Here is a 20,666-nt window from a genome sequence, read left to right as displayed (position 1 = left end):
ATGAGTGAAACTCATTTCTGAGTTTCTAGACTTCTATTGAGTGTTTTTTTTAATTGGCGGTTGGATTCGGGAGTTACTGGAGAGGACAGAACATTGAATAAAATAATACTCACTTAGGAAATCAGGCTTAGAATAGTGATTTTTAGGTTACGATCTGTGCAGAACTGTGCACTGTTGGCAGCTGGTAGGAGCAGATCTGCAAAGGAGGCTGCTGCAAGGTCTCCTGGAGACTGGACTGGGAATTGTGCTTCTCCAAGTAGCCTTTTTCCGCTGCTGCCTTCTCCTGTCAGGAGGAACAACACGCTTTGTTTGTATGCCTGCAATCATGATTTCTGGTTGGTTTTCTTGTGGCCTTCCTTAAGGTGATCTTTTCACCTACTAGGCTGAAAGGTATCCCCTTGGATAGGAGCACTAATGCTTGCATCTCTTACCCGAGTTTGATACTGAGTGCTTTGGCCTTTTTTATGTCATTCATTTGGAGAGATAATAAGCAAAACCACTTGCAAGTTAAATCACTTGTGAGTGATCTGATAGGCCAAAGTGGAAAATGCTACTGGAAATCATCTCAGTGTTATTCTCGAATCTGTAGAAAGCTTACATGGCCATATGCTTTGAGCTTTTTCCAAATCCTAATTGTTGTGGTTTGGGCTGGGTTGGCCAATGACAAGATGACAGATGCTCTCCCCCACCTCTCCTCCAAGGAGAGGAAGAAGAGAGATAAACAGAGGTAGGGAGAAAACTAAACTACTTTAATGAAATATTAGTAATAAAATAATAATAATGAAATAGATACTATATATAAATATATATAAAACTGTATCAAGCTCCCAGGGAGATGTCACCAGCAGGCACTGGGAAATTTCCAGACTAGTCTCAGTAACGAATGGGAACTGGATTCCGGAACGCTCTGATCAGGTTTGAAGGCAGACAAACTGACAGGGTCTTCCTCAGGCATCAGTCATCAAAGATAGAGAGCCCTTGAAGAGGAGCCAGCCTGAGCCCACTGATCCCTCAGCTTTCATACTGAGCATGGCAGATGGGATGGAATGGAATACCCTGTTGGTCAGTTTGGGTTTCCTGACCTGTCTACCCCTCACCACAGGTGCAACCTCTCCATGAGGTAAACAACCAAGTCAGCTGAGCCTGATTGCCACAGCAACAAGTGTAAGCAAGAGCCTCTCTCACTGAACAGAAAGTTGGCTCTGCTCCACCCCAAACCAGGACACTAATTAATAAAGAATCAATATGTGTATGTATGTGAGTGAATAAAATCTGAGATCGCCTCAAATAGAAGTGGTGTCTGGTAGTTAACTTTGCAGAGAAGGAGAATAAGAACCTAGAGAAAGAAATCTTTTGGGTCTAGTTTCAGTAATTTAAATTTAATTTAGAGACTTATGACTGAGGCAAAACTCCTACCAGCACTTACTGTAATTTTTATGAAGCAGGATGTCATGGAGCAGGTGTTGCCAAGGCCTGGAGTCTGAATCCCTGCTAGGGGCTTGTACGTGGTGCCATAAAGCAGCAAGTAACAGCAAAATATCTTTCACCTACTGTAACGAGAAGCATCACCAAGAGTTCCCATTTTAACTACTCTGCCTGTCAGGTGGCACTGTATACTAGAGGAGACAAACCACGCTGCTTTGATCTTAGGATGGCAATAGGTAGAACAGTTCTATCTCTAACAGTAAGTCACATGTAGATTTTCTTTTAGTTTTACTTCCATATAAAAAACAGCCTCTCTTGCCTTCCTAACTGGAGCTGAAATTTCCAGCACTGCTGCAGGCAACAGAGCCTTGACCCAACAGCACAAAAGTTTAACTGTCCGTACCCATTTCTCAGCTGAGCTTCTTCAGGTGGAAGCGTCATATAGTATAAGTTTGGGGAAAATTTTTCAGTGCGGTGTATGGTCACAGTTTTCTCTCTCACAACTGTTGTCAGCAGTGATAGGAATTTAAAGCATTCCACAGCAGCAGGAACTGTCCTACTTTGCTCTTAATCTCAGTTAGCAGGGCAGCACTAGCTGATAAAAATGCGTGTAGTTTTGGAAGCCCAAGTAGGTCTTGAAGTGCAGCTGAGGATAACCTCAGCCTAGGTTGCTGAAGAAACTTTTTTGCTAGCTGTAGGAGTCCGAAGCAGCTCAAAATACATTTTTCATTACTTTGGTTTTATCCTTGATGTAGGTATTATGGGAAGCAGCAGGGTAGGGAAAGAAAGGGTGAAATAGCCTCATGAAGTAAAAACTGGTATGTGTCTGTGATGGGGATGACTTCTTGACCGTGCAATTGCACAGGCATTTGTACTTGCAGTGCTTTAAAAATGTATGTCATTGTAACTAAGAAACTGGTTATAATGTCTTTCTCCTTTTCATCCTAGTAGGAAGATGTGGAAACGGTTTTTTGGGGAGCTGAACATAGGCTGTGTTTTGCTTACGTGTGGAAATACTACTCTGTTCATTTGAGGCTTTTAGAACGTTTGACTTTATTTGTACTCCAGTTGTAATCAAGGACTGAACAGTCTGGCCCTTGAAAGGGAATGGGCAAAGCTGGAAGGCAAGAGAAAAGAATTTGGAGGCTTGCCTCGCTTCAGAAAAGTCCCCGACAGCATAGCTAAACAAGTTGTGTTTCTATAATGAGCTGTGTGGTTGTTCAGAGATACTGTAAATAACACATTCACCGCAGAGGATGCATAACTCATGACGAAGTAATACTCATACTGCTTTCACACACTGGTCCCTTTTAGTGCCGGGTCCTCAGTGGTGTGAAGTTGTTTGTATATACTTTTATCCACCTGAATACAGAACATGTTGTTTTGTTGCTTTTAAAGAGAGTAGTATGCACTTTGCGTACTACCCATTGGCAACTAATTGCTAGGTAGGATTAAAGAATTCTATATAATCATAGAATCATAGAATACTTTGGGTAGGACAGCACCTTTAAAGATCATTGAGTTCCAACCCCCCTGGCCCATGGCCAAGGACACCTCCCACTAGACCAGGTTGCTCAGAACCCCATCTAGCCTGGCCTTGAACACCTCCAGGGATGGGGCATCCACAGCTTCCTGGATAACCTGATCCAGTGCCTCACCACCCTCACAGTAAAGAATTTCTTCCTAATATCTAATCTAAATCTCCACTCTTCCACTTTGAAACCATTACCCCTCATCCTATCGCTACACTCCCTCACAAAGAGTCCCTCCCCATGTCTCCTGTAGGCACCCTTCAGGTACTAGAAGGCTGCTATAATGTTTCCCCAAAACCTTCTCCTCTGGACTGAACAACCCCAACTTTCTCAGCCTGTCTTCATAGGAGAGGGGCTCCAACCCTCCGATCATCTTTATGGCCCTCTGCTGAACCCATTTCAACTGGTCCATGTCCTTCCTGCTGAGGACTCGAAAGCTGGACACAGTGGGATCTCATGAGAGCAGAGTACAGGGGTAGAATCACCTCCCTTGCCCTGCTGGCCATGCTTCTTTTGATGCAGCCCAGGATGCAGTTGGCTTTCTGGGCTCCCAGCGCGTATTGCTGGCTCATGTTGAGCTTCTCATCCACCAACACTCCCAAGTCCTTCTCCTCAGGGCTGCTCTCATTCCATTCTCTGCCCAACCTGTATTTGTGTTTGGGATTGCCATGACCCAGGTGCAGGACCTTGCACTTGGCCTGGTTGAACTTCATGATGTTTGCACAGTCCGATTTCTCAAGCCTGTCCGGGTGCCTCTCGATGGCATCCCTTCCCTCCAGCATGTCAACCGTGCCACACAACTTGATGTCATCATCATGTCATCAGCAAACTTGCTGAGGGTGCACTCAATCCCACTGTCCATAGTTAGCTGACATATTCCTTGAAAGCCTTGGCAATGTTTATGGTGACAGTTCACTATATATTAGCTAATATTTTTAATTTAACAGATCCTTTCTTAAGTAGCAGGGAAGTTTGGATATTCATAAACACATCTTATTGGTTTATTTTCTTTAAAGCAGCTTTGCTGTATATGAGAAACTCTGCACAGAAGGTTTAGCCCTGCAACTTTCTTTTTTAAACACATGTGACATTGATTTCCCTCCAGAGTGCATCTTAACAGCCTGGATCAGAGGAAATAGGTCTGAAACAAGTCTCAGAGCCTTGAAGAAAGAATCAACTCTAACTATCATTCCTGATGTGGTTGTTTAAACTGTTCTTAAAGACCTCCAGTGGTGGAGGCAATCTTTTCCAATATAGAGCAACACTGACCTTTGGAAAACTCATCCTAATGGCTATCAGGACTGCTGAGCTGTCTAGTATAGATGTGGAAAAGAGATTATTTCTCTTTGCTATAACTTTACATGTGCTTAAAAGCAATTGACACTTTTTATTATGTACCATCCCTTCCCCTGTAATCACTTTTCCTTTAGGATGATTAATCACAACTTTATCTCAGTTGTTTCCTCCTTAGAGAACCTCTGTCCATTCTGTTGCTCTTCTTTGGATTCTTTATGATTAGACCATATTTTTCTTTAAGTACAGCATCCAAAAGGAGGCACAAAGTCACACGTAGAGCTCCTTTATTTCCTTTTTTTAATATCGTAACATGAGACAACCAACTTGTATTCGTACACCTTCCTGCAGAAGCCTGTGCACTCAACTGGGTGAGCAGCACTGCGTTTCCTGCAACACTCAAGGTGCTTTGCACAGGACTGCACTGGAGGAGCTAAGCTCAGTTGTACCACTGTGCTGGGTGCCATATAATATTGACCCTGCAGGAAAAAGTCTGCACAGAAAAGAAAAATCTTACTCCAAAGGTTGAATGAGGCTCAGATCATTGCAAATGTGAGTGTTTAAATATAGAGCATTTGACAGCAAAGCTCAAACTATCATACTCCCAGCGCGTTTTCTCTTTCCATTTTAATTAACAGGTTCTCTCTGTATCATGCTCTTTTGTGGATGAGACCAATATTAGTTAATGGACTGAATTCTCTGTGTAGGCAGTTATTTTCTGTGCGCTGTGTGCAAACTTTCCCAGGTTAGAATAACAGCACTTTACAGATGTGTGAATACCTATGTAAGGTTGTAAGCAAAGAATAATCAAGCTCACGTACTCCAAAATCATCTCTTCCTTAGACCTTTTTAAGCCCCATTTGGTCCACTTTAAAAGAAAATATGTTTCCCTGTGCTTCCAGAATGATTTCTTATACTTATTTGGGGGCAAAAAACCCCTCCCTCGAGTGTTTTTTTTTCTATCCAGAAAGTGGAGAAATGGTGCCTTTGGTTTATGGTAACTATACTCCTGCCAATCTCCATATTAGGTCAGTTTATAGCAAGAGATTATTAGTAGGATAATAGGAATATTACAGTTAGAGATAATTAGGCTAGAAGTCCATTCCCAAGAGATTGTTTGTTGGAGGGGGGTTGAAACCACAGGGAGTGAAATAGAGTAAACTGTAGCTCATAACTTGTGTAAGACTGACCTGCTTTTCCTCTAGCATACATAAAATTTTTTTAGTAGTTTGGCTATATGTGGCAAAGTAGTACAAAGTATCTGTGGTGTGACCTGATCCAGAAACACTGGCCGTTTTTGATCATGGGCATTTAAGCAGTGTGACTTGTGAAAGGCCAAGCTGTTGCAAGGGAAGAAAACAGCCATATGCACAATGCAGCCTTTTAAATAATTGAAATCGGCTTGATATAGAAGACTTTATCTTCTTTTACTAGGGACTGTTCTTTTTCCATAGGAAAGTATTTCCTCTTGAGAGAATTTAATTTATTTTTTTAATTGAACAGTTCTTGAGGTAGTTGCTTACAAAATTTTTGGTTTGGGTATCTCATCTTGGTACTTCTGTTGTGGTTTCTAAGGTGTGGGCATATAGTTAACTATGACTAATGTTATTTCCTGGAAGTAGGATATTAGAAGAAGAATGCATCACCAGTCATACAGGATCTTTAATTCAGTACTTCCACCCAAGAAAGTGGAAGAATCCTAACATACAGGAGTTAAGGTCGGCTCCTGGGAGTATGTCTAGTTATACCTAATGTGCTGTCCTCTAGCAACCTCTTTCCTTTAAGGCAGGAGGGGATTTTTCAGCTCTGTAAGGGACAAAGTTCATCGTCAAACAACATAGATGTACGTTGTAAATACTCCATCTGGAGTAACTGATAGCTTAATAGAGACGGTTAGTGTATTTCTTTTCCCTTTCTTTTGAAACTGTTTCACCACAGATAGAATTCTTCTGAACAGTAGATTTCTAAGGACTGATACATTATGGAAATTATCATATCGGTGTTATTTCTTTATCCAGTGATATTGTTTATTTTAACATTATCTGGAATAAAAGTGAAAGTAGTTATTAACATGTGCAGTCATTTCAATTTCATTTTTATTGTTTGGAGACACTGATGTGCATAAGCTGATTTTTTTTAAAAATCAACAGAAGCAGCCTACAATTATTTTAAATTATACTAAGCATGCAATAAAGGAGAATAGTTGTTTGTGTTTGATCAGAAAGGGATCTGTTCTTTATTTTGGAAAATCCTTGCATTTATGTGCATCAGCCTTCCTTCTACTTTGTATTTTTATTCTTGGAACTCATGATTCCTGGTAAAACTGAACTCTTGCTTACCCACAGTTCTGCCTTTTCCCTCATTACAAATTTAGCTGAATTACTTCCTCTTGGAACGTTTCAGGAAGGGAAGAAAAATGCTTCAAATATATGGTACCTCATGGAGTACACCAGCAGCCCCGTTCACACTGCAGAGGCCCAGTTTCAATACAGCGATATTTTTCAAGTAGGAAGGTTCAAGCTATTCATGACATTGACCTCTCCAACTTTAAATTCAGTGAAGAATCCAATGGGTAGCTGTTTTAGCTTCCAAACATAGTGTGCTGTCCTGAGGAGTACTATGTATGAAAGGAACTCGGTGCTTCACCAGGTTCAACGTGATGATATTTTTTAAGTAGATAGTTCGAAGGTATTGCCAACATCATAAATGAAAAGCCACACTTTTAAGTTCATTCAGAATCTAAGGGGTATCTGTTTCAGCTTACAAAAATCTTGTGTACTGTCCCTGAGGAGTCCCACATAAGGAACTCATCAATGCTTCACTGACTTAAACTTCAAGGTTGTCCTAAAACAGATCAGATTATCTCGAAACAAGTACCGAGGTGTGAATTCAAGAGAAGCCTGTATTATTCTCATGAGACCAATGTTTATTGTTCTTGGATTGGTTTTTTTTGCTGTCTGTCTTGGAGACTACACAGCCAGAATGCATCTCAGCCCTGTTTCCCAGTTCCTTTATCCAGTGTGCATGTGCATCAGCATGGTTTTAACCAGATGTGAGATTCTCCTGAGGAGCTTCTAATCCTGACCCAGGTTTTTTCAGTGGAGAGTACCTTTAACAGTGCCATCTCTGATAGATGGAGCAGTGCGTATAAGTCTGTGTTTAATCAGTATGTTCAGTGTTTTATAACCCCTTACTGACTCCTGTGTCTGTAGCTTTAGTGAACAGTAATGGAGGCAGGTTGAAACCTTATGCAACTTTACACAGTAGAGCATGTGGGGAAGCAAAGGATGACCCAGGGAGCTGAAGGACCAGGAAAGGTCCTAGTAAGGACTTAGAAGGACATCTCTTCAGAGTCATCATTCACTTGAGCAACAATTCACAGCCAAGCTGACATGGTGCTGTACTAAAGGATCTTCAAAAGTCAAATCGTGATGGGATGCTTTATGGCAGCCAGGGTGACAAGTGTGCAATGATTATTACTGAATGTGGGCGAGTTTGGCCATTGTTATCTGCATATGCATGAAGACTCGCCCACTTCCTTTTCTCCTTGTTGCTTTAAGGAAAATATATTTTCTTTCATGCTGATAATAAATGTCAGTTATATAAAAAAACCAAAACACGTTCTCCGAGGCTAGCGTGGCTGTGCTGTAGCTTTTCAGTTTCTTTAACGCTCAATTGTTCTGAAACATGTTTCAGTTGCTCTCTGCAAGTTGTCTTGCTTGGGAAAGGCATGTTAACTGATCTGTTTCCCAACAAGTTGTTTCTGTTTCTCATTTGTCTCCCGTGTGTTAAGTTTTGATACGGGGACATTCCTTGCTTCTCCTTTTTATTGTTGGCTTTGTTGTGTATTTCCCAATATGTTAATTAGGAAGTTTTACTTTGTGATGCTCCTGAAGAGATAGTGTTCCTGTAAAAAATGCTGTGACCTGGCTGCCACATAAAGTAGGACTATGTAATACCTTCCACTCCCATATATTTCTCTGGTGTTTTGTTACCTTTCTGGTTCTATATGTATTTCTAGTAAGAATGCGCTCCCTAGATCCTTTTTCTGGATTGTCTATATATTTATTGTTTCCTACAGCAGATCCTTTTCTGATTTACTTCTGCTGCTCTTGTTAACATGTTTTTTACTCAATCCTTTGTTTCTGTTGTTAACTAAGGCTATGAAGTTTCTAGAGCCATGCCGAAACTACATGGTTTTATTACCAGGTCTTGGGGTCTTCCATATGCACAGCTTGTTTCTCTTAAGTTTGAAGTGCCACATGCATCTCAAGTGACTAAAAGTACCAAAAAATAAAAGACTCACACCTTAATATCTTGGGTGTTATTCTATGGCCGATAACTTGTGGCCTCAACAGCATGAACTGCAGCACTGGGAAAAGATGATGCAACTTTACTGGAGCTGATAGAGGTGAACTCATTTGTGTTGGTCATGAACTTGGCCTCAGGTCTGAAAGCTTAGACGGCAGTAGCTCAGGATTACCTGTTTCCAGTAGAGTGCTCTGAGAGTGGTGATCGGGCATGTTGTATTACATTAAGGACACAGAAGAAAAGGCTTTGGGTGAGTTTCATTTCTCTTAAGATGCTAGAAACTGTGATTTCTTTACTTGACATGTTTTGATGATGTTGTTTAGGAGAAAAAGACAAAAAGACCAGAATTAATTGCTAAATCTTGAGATACATACACAAGAGAACACACTACTTGATATCATAATTATTCTCAAAACTAGTGCAGTTACAGAATCACTAGTAAGGATATTTGCATTGAATTTTCAAATGTTGTACAGTGGATGCCTAAGCCTAACAGCCTATAGGGAAGGGGCAAAAAAGTGTTTGTGTTTTTTTGTGGTGGTTTGGTTATTTGGTGGTTGTTTTTTTTAATTTGAAATAGTGCTTGTGTTGCCTTTTTTCTTCTTCCCTAGTAGTTTTGCCATGGAACTGTCTTCTGGAAGTTCTGTGGATATAAGTTACGCCAGAAGCTTGATCTTTGCAGTGACTTTTTTCTATTTATTACAGGGGGATTTTTAGATTTCTCTTTTTCCAAGTGAGATCAAGGCTAATAACACTTGCACATTGTAAAGAAAAATCTTAGGTAACTTATTTCAAAGCTCTACTTAGAGTGTGTAGTCCTTGAGCTTCTGTTCCATCTCTTTGTATGTCCCTTTTCATGTTTTCAGCTCTTGGTGAGTGCTTAGTTTCAGCCCCAAAGGCTGGGGTAGCTGGGGCTGTTCTGCTCTCTTTCCCAGCTTTTCTATGAAATCTCCTTTTTCTGTGAAAATGCATTGACAGATTCTCTCTCATGTGACTTGATTTGCCGAGTGATACATGCTGTGAGTACCACTAAATGCCTTCCTATCCGACTGTGTAAGAGCTTTTCAGTATTATTTGCTTATTCATATACAGCTGTTTGAAAAATTAAGCATGTACAAGCATATTGTTATGATCTGGCCTCGGAGCAATGAAGTTGTTGTTTTATGAGTCCAATACAGAGTGATGGTATTACATGAGTTGAAAATCTTGCCTTTTCAGATTTTCCATCATGCTTTGTGTAACAAAAGTCTTGTAAATTAACTTCTCAAAGGAGCTACTTTTAGGTGTTCCAGGTTGAGGCTTCCACTTACTCCTTGAAGTAATACGATTTTGGAGCAATGAGCGTGCTGACCTGAACAAGTTAAAGCTCAGTCAAGGGTATTTTCCCTTTGTCAGCACAGCCCACTTAAGGATGTGTGTCAATGAAGAGAGTCCCTGTGGATAACTGGGTTACTAGGATACAGTGTAAGTTCTGTTTTAATTAGGCAGTTACTCTTGACTTGAGGTGCTCTGTCATTTTGTTGCTTCTAGAGATTTCATTGTGATAAGGCAATTTAAGAAATAAAAATTATTTTGTTTTAAGGGTTTTAAAGTATTTTTATGCATTGAGTGCAAAATACTACTCACTGATATGTCATCTGCACAAAAGAGAGGCTGATATAATTTAGTTGGTCTCTTCAAAAACTTCCAGGATCTGCATTTTGGAGGACGCTGCGGCGTTGAGCATAAACAGAAAACTTCTCAGTAGCCATTTGGTTGCATTAAAACTGACACTGATTCTTTAGGGATTAAAAATCAAGTTGCTGTGCAGAGCAATTTTAAAAAAAAAAAAGACACGGGGGAAAGAAGGCCTTTTCTTTTAAAATATGTGACCTGTTTATCATGATGAGCAAATGTGATGAGGGTTTTTCTTAGAATTAACATTTGCAAAGCCAAATTGAGTTTGTATGTACTTTATCCCTAACATATGGCTTCCCACATGATGATGTCATGTACAAGTAAATGCCAAAAAAGCATAAATGCTCCCAGCAAAAGCTACACTTTGAACTACGATTTGATTTGCAGTTTTCTCTGTGTGTGCGTGCATGGCCAGCCAGCTGGTCATGTTAGAGCACTGAGCTCTGCCCGAAGCCGTTGCTTTCCTCAGCTGTGGGTGATGGTCTGTAGGAGCATGTAGTGGCCGTAGAAGGCTTCTCTATGGGAAACATCTATCTTTCTTCCCCCTGAGATGTTGGAAATGGTGTGAATTGTTATGGCTAATTTGCTTTCTCACCTCTGCGTTCAGGTATCTTTGTTCAGAGAATTTCTAGAGAGGGACTGTCAGCTCCAGGCATCTTGGTGCTATAAGAGCTTTATGCAGTTCCACCAGCGAGGATTTTTGTATCATTTGGGTTTGCAGGTGTTGTATAGGCATGACAAACTGTTCTGTGCAAAAGTTTTGTTCCCACCCCGCTCGTTAGTTTTTCAAAGGTAATACTGTTTGGGAGGTGGATCTCCCTGTGTGCTTGTGTTTATGGAGTGAGTGGTGGGGTTGTTTGCTCTCTCCCCACCTGTATGTTCTCCTGCCCTTACTGCCTAGTGGTGTGCTGTTATCTTTTGTGTTACAGAAAACCCTTGCAACCCAAGTGAAGCTGTTTCTTTCATGCAAAACAGAATGTATTACAGTGATAACAACAGAGCTGTTGTTTGTTTTTTTTAATCTACCATTTACTGTGAATTACTACAGGGATGCTGCAGAGGATACGTTAGGAAGATTCCTGAATCAGAACATAGGTTGCAAGTTTTCTGATGAGGTCCATCAGCCATGCAGTGGAAGTTGGTGTCCCCGACTGCTTACTGCTCTTTAACATGGTGGTTACCAGCAAAAGTGTCCTAAAGGAAGTTTTGAGGGTGTTTTTTTAATGTTGGATGAGGAAGAAAATGCAAATGCTGATGCTTGGTATTTTAGGTTCATTGGTGTTGGTTTTCAAATGTAATACTTGATGAGGAGTGTCATGATGTATTTCTTGATTCAGGTATGAAATACAATTAGACTGCCTTCCGCTAAACCTTTTTCGTTGCAAGGTCTTAATCAGCTCTGCTGGCAAGCAAGCAAGGGTTTATCTTTGACGCTTCCCTTGGTGTTTCCCTTGGTGCATCTTTTATCCTCATGCAGAGGTGGAAGCTTGTGCTCATTTGCTGTGCAGGAGGGGGAGTTTTTTGAATACTTGCACCTGGGCAGCAGCTGAGCCACATCTGTTTGCATGTGGATGAAGAATGAGTTCAAGATGTTCCGCTTCTTTCTTGTCTGTGTATTGAAACCTGAAGTGTGCAAAAGTGAGCGTGCATGTACATAGGTACTCACTTTGCGTGCTTCCTGTTAATGTTGTTATTTTTCTCTTAGTACAACTTACTCTATTTGCTATGAAATTTTATCACACTGCAGTGTGAAAGAGTGCCTAGACACAGCATAAATTTTTTGTTTCTTTACTTTCTCTTTTAACCTTCCAGGTGGTACAAGCAGCTTAATTAGTTAAAATTCATAAGTGTATGTGGTGAATGATAAGAGATATCCTTGATCTTCTCAATAAGAAAATTAACATCTTTGAGAAACAGCTGTTAGGACTCCAGGTGATTTGTGACCCCCTGCACAGCCTAAGTGTACACTGCCCCAATGGAGCGTTGGGCAGGGGTGCAGCATGTGCTCTGGGGAACAGAACCTTCCAAAAGCTGCCGAGTCCCACAGAGGAGCTGGGAACTGCACCTTGGGAAGGGAGGAACCGTACAAACCTCCCATCCCCTCCTTTCCCTGGCTTTTGTGTGCCAGGGGTGATTACTGTCACCGTTCAATCCATGCTTAATGCCTCCCAGAGAAGAAAGCAGACAGCTTTTCAGCTCCACATGCTTCTGTGACCGGTATTTTCCTACAACCCAGACACCTAAGAAATTTAGTTAGAGGCTTATACCAGACAATTGTGTAAATTTCTTGCAATGACCTAGTGCATGCAAGCTCTTTTTGACAGAAGCTGAACTAAATGCTGTTAAATAAGTTAGAAAGTTATTAACTGTTAAGCCCCATGAGGAAGAGCTATGATTTTTTTCAGCAGCATTTGCATCTCTCATTCTCCCTACCCTTGGCTGATCTCGTCCTATACAACGTTTGGTTATTTCAATTTCTTACTTTCTGTTTCTCAAAGAAAAAGTTAAATAGTGGCGAATGGCAAAAATATTGTTAAAAGCTTGCTTTAAATGTGATGTGCTTCTCAAACCCCGTTGTCAGGGAGTCGTTTCAGGTGGTGAATATTCCTAGTGAGTTCATAGCTTTAATTTTAATAATGTGGGAACTTTTATTATTCTAGTTAATTAATGCGAATTTTCCCATAATACTTGGAATGTTGCCTCTCCACCTAAAATGCTTCTGTTTGAAACAATGAGCAGCAATAAAAGAGCAATTTTTCTCCTTGCCTAAAAAATAAAGGTACTAAAATTTAATGTTGTAGATCATTATGTTAGTACACAGAAGATTTTTTTTAAGTGATGTATGTTTTCAACTGGTTTGCTGCTAGTCTGCCAACGCTTTCTCGTATTTGCAAACTTTATTAACCATTACTTAGTTTCTCAAAAATAATTGAGCAAAAATTACTAGTTCTGGTCTCAAGGTTTAATTTTATCACAAATAAAGGCTTCTCTGTTGTATTCATTGTTGTCATGCCTGTACCTATCATCTATAACATCTTTATAATACAGGAAATTACCTACATTTTAGTAGATATTGGTAGTTACAATTGCCACATTTTAATAGCAGAGTGCAGAAAAGTGATGCAAATTTTTTGAAGTCACATGAGAGATGAGTGGCAGAGGTGAGATTGCATCTTGGATCCTGCATTTAAAAATATATGAAGGTATATTTATTATAAATAAATGAAAGATTAAAATATGAAAGCATATGAATACATGCATATACTATTACAAATACATCTATGAAAAATCATCCTTTTTTACTTTATTGTAGTGTGTAGAACAGACATTACTTTCTAGCACTGCAGCTACAGGAAGGATGAAAACTACATCCCCCTAATTGCTTTCGGGAAAAATGACGAGTCTAGTTTCTGGTTTATGAACACATAGTTTTCTGGCAAGCCAACACAGTGTATTTTTGTCACCGAAGAAGTCCATAGACTGCAGCAGTCCTTTGCTGTAGTCATGGGAAAGTGCTGTGCGGGTGTTATGGCCCTTGCCGAATTCACACGAGCCTGTGCCAGTGTTAACGGTGCATGGCCGTGCTTCAGTAAATACAGATTTGGCAGTTGAAGGGGTCGTTGTGTCCAGTGACTGGTTTTGCCACTTATGAATTTCATTCAGGCTCTTACCAGTTTTGGGGGGCAGCAGAAGCAGCAGAGAGTTCCTCACCCCAAGCCCATCAGCACATTTCCTATGCTGTCACTCCTCCGGTCATGTCTGAGCTGAGGCATTGTACTGGTGCCATCTGTGCCTCCCGTGGCCCCTGCCACAAGTGCTCTCCTTTCCTCCCCTTTGCTGTAGCTTGGGATCACAGCTTCGCTTCCTGAGCTATCTATTCTTTTTCATAACATTATCAGCTTGGCGGAGTTTGGTTTGTCTGATTGTCATCCTGTCACCGTTGCTTAGCTCAATGGCAGTACAGTTGCTGGACGGGGAAACTGTCACCCAACAACAGCTGTGCAAACAAACAAGTCAGCATTGATATTCATCAGTAGCTTTGTGCAGTCGTGGCATTGAGATACACCAGAACATGTGCAATCTGTCTGCTTTCTTTGTCCCAGGGTACAGCCAGATCGGCTGCTCTGTGCCGATGAGGGGGTGATTGTCATGCCGTAGTGTGCCTTCACCTCCTTCCCTTTTTCCTTTGCTTTTCCTTCCTCTCAGTGGGCTGTCTGGCTGCTCCCGGGCACATCTGCCGCGTGTCCCATCTGCTCTCCGCGAGGGGCGCGCACGGTTCTGACAGGCAGTATTCAAGTAGTACACTGTTCTTCTGGAGACAACAGAAAACAATCATTTGTATTATTAATGGCATGTCACTAATACTTCCCGCTTCTAAAGGACTAAGCAAAGACAATAGCATGGAATGCTGGCTTGCAAACTTGCTGGTGAGGAGTTGTTTCAAAATCCTATAGGCAAAAGTGAATTTTTCCCACTCCACTTATCTCAGGTAACAATCCTCTTACTTTGTCTTGCAGCTTGTAACCTTTTCAAGACATGGTGTGTTTTCCTTAAAAAAAAGAAACATCTTTTTCAGAAGTTGTGTTCTTTCCTTCCTGGTGTCAATGTCAGTTCTTTACATTGAAAGGCACAGGTGTATGATTAGTAGTATAATTAATACTAAAATATATAGTATAATTAATAGTAAAATTATTTACTATTACTTCATGTCTTTCAAGGAAAAAATATTAGCAGACTGGCAAGAAAAAACTAATTCTGAAGTCAGAATGAATTTAAATCCAAGGTTCCCCTTGCCTCTTATGGAGGTGTGTTGCACAGTTTACGGTGGTGCAAGTAACTTCAGAACATCTTTCTGTGACATGTAGTCACTTCCAGCAACATCGTGCCTTGTGACAGCACCCCTATCAAGTTGAACAAGGATAAAGGGAGCTCTCTATGGGTGAAGGAAGATGATACACAGCATAGGCACATATAGACAGTGAAACTTTTGTTTGTGGAATCACCTCTAGCTTTGAGTCAAAGATTTGTGGAGATAGGTGATCAAAAGTGCAGTTACTAATTAATATGCATTCACCTTTGCTGGTCATATTAACTGTCACTTATAGCAGTTCCAGGTTTACCCCACTAACTGTGTTGAAGCTAACACAGCTGTCTTGTGTTACTGCTGCAGGGATTTACAACATGAAGCTCTGATGAACAAGAAGAACTTTTATCTGTTAACATGTTTGCCTGCAATTTGGAATTCACTGCAAGCAAGCGCTCGGTGTCCAAAGTGTGACCGAGTGGACAGAATTTTACAGGGCTGGTTAAAAGGAATTGTGCATGCGTACAGGGAGAGAAGTGATTAATTTTGGCAGTGTTTCATGGCCTTGTAAGTCATTTACTTTAGTATCTCCCTGCTTACTCAAAACACCACAAAGAGAAAAATAAAGGCTGGAAGTCTAAATCAGAAGAAGGAGTGAGGAGAAAGCATTGAACAGCTTTTGGGCAGCAAATGGGTCTGTGTTTCGGTTCCGTGCTTGCTAGAAACTGCTTTGTCTGTTACCCACGTTTACTGCCTGTGAAAGCATGGTGGCTTCACTGTGCTACAGTGTGCTGCGTTCGAATAGCTGACCTCCGTGGAAGAACCACAACTAAACATCATAAAGCTGGCAATGCCTATAGTGAGTTTCAGGAGGAAAAAGTTCATTTGAACTACTTGAGAGAACAGTATCTGCTATGCTGCAAAACATTGTGCGTGGGATCTGTAACATAAAGTATATAATCAGAGCACTCATGTTTGATTAGGTGTGATTAGTGGTACATTGGTATTAGCTCTGAGTATTAATTCTTGCAATTGTGCTTTTCAGATCAGCAGCTTCAAAATTTATCAAGTCGGTATGACAGTGCTTAAAAAGTTGTGTCAAGGAATTTAGCAAACAGAGCGGGGAGGAGGGGATGGTTACAGCAGTTTATCACCTTTGGAAAGTGTTGTTAGACTGATAAAAGTGCATAACAGATACGTGAGCTATTCCTGCAAGATCTACCATGCTTACTGAGTTCAAGGCATCCTCTAAAGGGTTACAAATGTAGTCACAGTTGAGCAGTGTACTGTATTGCCGTTCAGCACTTTACACTGTGTATGCTCGTTTTTATCTTAAACTGATCCCTGGTGGTTTAACTGGGTGGGATTCCCGCCCCTCCAGCCTTTTTAATGTGTGTTGTCAGTAGGTTCTAGCAGCACTGCGTGGACGCTCCCAACAGGATGATCAGGTGGGATAGATAGATTAAGGTTGAAACTTTTGTGTGTATCCTTGAAAAATACCATGCAGCAATTTTCTGTGATTTCCTTTAATATTCAGCTCTGAAGGCTACTAATCTTGACATTTCAGAAAAGTACTCAAGCAGTAATCAAGCTTTTCTCTGCAAAACACATCCATGGTTGGAGAAGCTTATATACAGATCTTCTCTGTAACCCAAGAACACTTTTGTGAGAGAGTAGGAATTACAGTCAAGTTATGCAAATGCTACTCATATATGATTTTTGCAAGTATTTTGTTAAAATAACTGGTGAATTCTTAGCTTTTTCTCCTTCGTGTTTGAACCCAACTGTTACTACTTGAATTCTACAAACTCGAGCAGTGAAAATTTTATTACAGGTGGCCTATAAACCCAGAGTACTCCTGCGGTGGGTTGTGAATAAAGATAGTGACTGTGTAATGAAACAATTTGTCACTGACTACCAAAAGGCCAGAAGTTCAATGAATGGCTGACAATGTAAGCGTAACTCCTGGGCATGTTACTTAGCAGATTCTTGTAGCTGATATCAGGTCCACATTTGCCTTACGTAAAGGGAACCCCTCTTCATCTCTCATAAGGGTCACTCATTTCTGATATGAGAGGGAGGATCTGGTCCTTGAAACAGGACAGATCTACTAGTGAGCGTAATATTGAGAAATAATAAAACTGGAGGAAATGAAGTGATACTAAAGGAAAGCAGAAGACCTAAAGTTATGCAAAATTTTTCCCTGCATTGTTCCTTGTTCCCCTTTTTGGTTTGTTTACTTTGTGAGACCATTAGCTGTCATGCACTGTAGCCATTCGTAGGTAAGAGGGAGCCAAAGGGACACTGTCCCTTTGTGGGGCTCGTTGGAGTGCTGCTGTAGGGAGACAAGTAGGTGCAGAGTGAGAGAAGCTCATGTTGTCCTGCTCATCTCCAGAGAATGGAGTTTCACGGGGAATCTTACTAATTGTTCTGACTGGCTCATGGAAGTTTTCGCATAGTGAGGGTTTTGTCTCAGCCCTTGAATTCTGGGCAGTTGTCTCCAGAAATACTGTGTGTGGGGTTTGCTCATTGCAATCTCACTACTGGTGCTAATCTAGTGTCTTCTGGTTTTTGTTTTTCTCTCTGCCTCTTTATTTAGATGAGAGATCCTTGGAGCAGCAAAATTTTACTTTTTTCTCAATGGACTCAAAGATGCACCAAAGCATATCAGGCAGCAGGACACAAATGGCCTTAGCAAAAAGTACTTTGGAGTCCCAAGACAGTAATTCCTTTCAAACGGTTGTATCATCAGTTACAACTCCCTTTGATGGGACTTTATTTAACCAAGAAGAAATGGTCAGGATTTCAGAAGGGAGAAGTACGCCATTGGTAGATGTCTCTGTAACAAGCAATGAGGTGTTCTTAAGTGACGATGAATTTATTAGCTCATTTCCAAAGGCACAGTGGACTCCTCCACTGAAGTCTTTTGCGGTTTTAACAGATCATCACTCAGTTAATACAGTAGAGCCGCCAAGAGAAACGTTAGAAACTACATTGCTAACACCTTCATTATCTGTCCTTTTTTCACCGTACGGTATCTCAAAAACAGCACAGCAAAAGACTCCGTTGAGTGCTGTCTCTGAACACAGTAACACTCTTACAGAATTGAAGCCTTTTGTACCAGATAGTGAAATGCTAACTGCAAGCAGAGACTTGCCATTGCACCCTCCAAATACAGCTATTTATTTCACTTCCATTCCTTCAGAGGCGGGAGTTGCAGTGTGGGAAAACGTAAATGCAAATTTAACAGCTCTGACTTTTGGGGCGGCTTCAGAAGCGTTGCCTCTTCATCTCAAGCTGCTGGATAAAAATAGCCGTGTGACCCCAGATGCCACAGCACAGCGTGCAGACCCCTATGATGATATTTACGCCTATGCGAGTAGCAGGGCAGCAGAAACTCTCAGCCTACGGACCTACCCCACTCCAAGCATTCCCTGGGCCACACCGACTTCAGCAGCCAGTGCTGAGCCTGCTTTGTTTCCCATTAGTCTTCCACTTGCATCTTTTCCGCTTCACTCAGCTGCCATTTCTACAGACTCTGATACAGTTCTTAATGCCAGCCTGTTTACACATGAATTATCCAGTACACCACCAAATTTGCCTGCCAGGTCAGAAATATCAAGTCAATCAGAGCTTGTCAGTGAGCTCACGAGTCCAGTGCCTTTCACGAGATCATACAGTTCTTGTCTGTATTGTGACTCAGTTTCACTTCTGCCAGAAGCAGGCTTTTCCCCAGAACATGATGTGGGCTCAGGTGATTATGTTGAAACTTTGTCCATCAAAGCCTCTGAAGTACAAGGCATCACTCCATTTACAACTATAATTACTGACGGGTATGAGTTAGAGGAGCCTACACCTGAGATTTTTGATACTTCTTTTCCATCAAGACCAGTTGTTTCACTTTCTTCAAGATTCACAGAAATGCCCAATTCAAGTGTGTTTTTATTAAGCGCTATGGACACTGATCTTAACAACAGAACACCTATAACAATTTCTCCTTCTTACCATCATCTTCCTGGAGGAACATTACTAAACATCTCTGTTGCCCAGTTTTCCCACTCTGTTCTGGAAACAGTTTCGTTGACACCAAGCACTCGTGCAGAACTTCCTGATGCCACCACCATTCTGTTTGATACTACCTTCATCCCAAGTGAGCCGGTGCCATCATTTGCAGTTAGTCATACGACTTTGCTGGGGTCGCCAGAATTAATGCCGTCAGAATCTGTGATTTTGCTTGACAAGACATCTACAAAGGAAGAATTGTCTTTAAATATTTCAGATTTTCCATCCAGTCTTTTATCAACACCATTCCTTATTGAACCTAGCTACTTGTCTTTATCATCAGCCATGCTAAATTCTTACTCTGCCATGCAAAGTGATTTATCAACACTCTTACCTCCAACCTTGTTGACTGGGACATCGGAACTTTCCAAGGATGTTTCCAGCTGGGAGTTAGCTACCACTGTCAGCTCTGCCACTGATGCCGAGGTTTCTCAGTTCCCTCTCAGCCAACAATCATACTTTTATTCAAATGCATTCTCTGTTCCAGGTGCACATGTTCCTGAAATAACGCTGTCGTCAGATTTTCACTCTGAGTCGTCTGTGTTTCTGGAAGCGCCCTCGGTATTGCCAGCGGGCTCTGAAGTTGTGTTTACCTCAGCTGTTACAGGAGCTACCTCTCAGTTGGAGCCGTCACTCTCTGTCTCTCACTCCGTGGTTCCTACCCTGGTGCTGCCTGCTTCCGACACCCAGTCTCTTACCAGCAGCGTCTTGCTCAATGAAACAAATCTGATCTCTTTGTTTACTACCTTTCCAGCAACTCCTGTCTTAAATATATCTTCATCTCTGCTCCCAACTGCTCTGGCTTCCGATGAGGATATTGGTGCTACAGTTAGCCCCACGCTGCTTCTAACCTCTCGCAGCGAGGGCAGTGCCCACACAGCCCTTCCACCCGTAGACCTTGACAACCTGACATCACATGCCGAAACCAGCAGCGGGATGCCCCCTCCTACAGCATCTCTGTCTGTGACCACATCATTTATTCCTACACAGTTTCCTTCGACTTCCAGCCCTCCCACTGGATATGAAGTTCCAGCAGGAAGCAGTGTAACTGTGGATACTGATGCATCGGCTGCTCCCACCACTGTCCCCACGACCACTGCCACCAGTGCCACGGGCAGCCGCAGCACAACTGCTGCGGGCAGCCTGGGAACGTTATTCTACACCCCTCTGGCGACCACTACTCCATCTGAACCCGTGGTCGTAACCTCTGCCGTGACCACTACTAGACAACCCTACGTCTGCGACATCACGGTTCCCGATGCTTACTTAGTCACTGCAGGTAAGCTATTTCAAACATTTTTATTTTGTTTTTCAGAAGCCACTGTAATGTGACCCCCTAGCTAAATCGCAGGTGTTGAATTAGCTAAGGTAACCTTTCCAAAAAATATGGTGTAAGTTTAGACAAACAGCTGTAAAAGTGTTCATTTATCATTTATTCTTGAAAATAATAGAATTAACTTGAACAAAGTTCGTCGTGGTAGTGAGTTACATACACATTACACTACACAGAGAATGAAATTGTCTTATAAACTTGCTGATGCATATATACAAGTATACTGAAT

General features: G+C 41.4%; 1 protein-coding gene across 1 annotated transcript in view; it reads left to right on the top strand.

The window, feature by feature from the left end:
• The window catches only part of KIAA1549 (KIAA1549 ortholog), a 148,326-nt gene that overhangs the window by 54,117 nt on the left and 73,543 nt on the right, over positions 1–20,666 (top strand). The window contains exon 2 of the mRNA XM_074168721.1: positions 17,642–20,383. Coding sequence (XP_074024822.1) covers positions 17,642–20,383 — 2,742 coding nt within the window. The remainder of the gene's footprint in view (positions 1–17,641; positions 20,384–20,666) is intronic.

Source organism: Numenius arquata, chromosome 2, assembly GCF_964106895.1.
Source record: "Numenius arquata chromosome 2, bNumArq3.hap1.1, whole genome shotgun sequence".
Taxonomy (NCBI): Eukaryota; Metazoa; Chordata; class Aves; order Charadriiformes; family Scolopacidae; genus Numenius; species Numenius arquata.
Note: the sequence above shows the minus strand (reverse complement) of the source record. Positions and strands in the feature narration are given on the sequence as shown.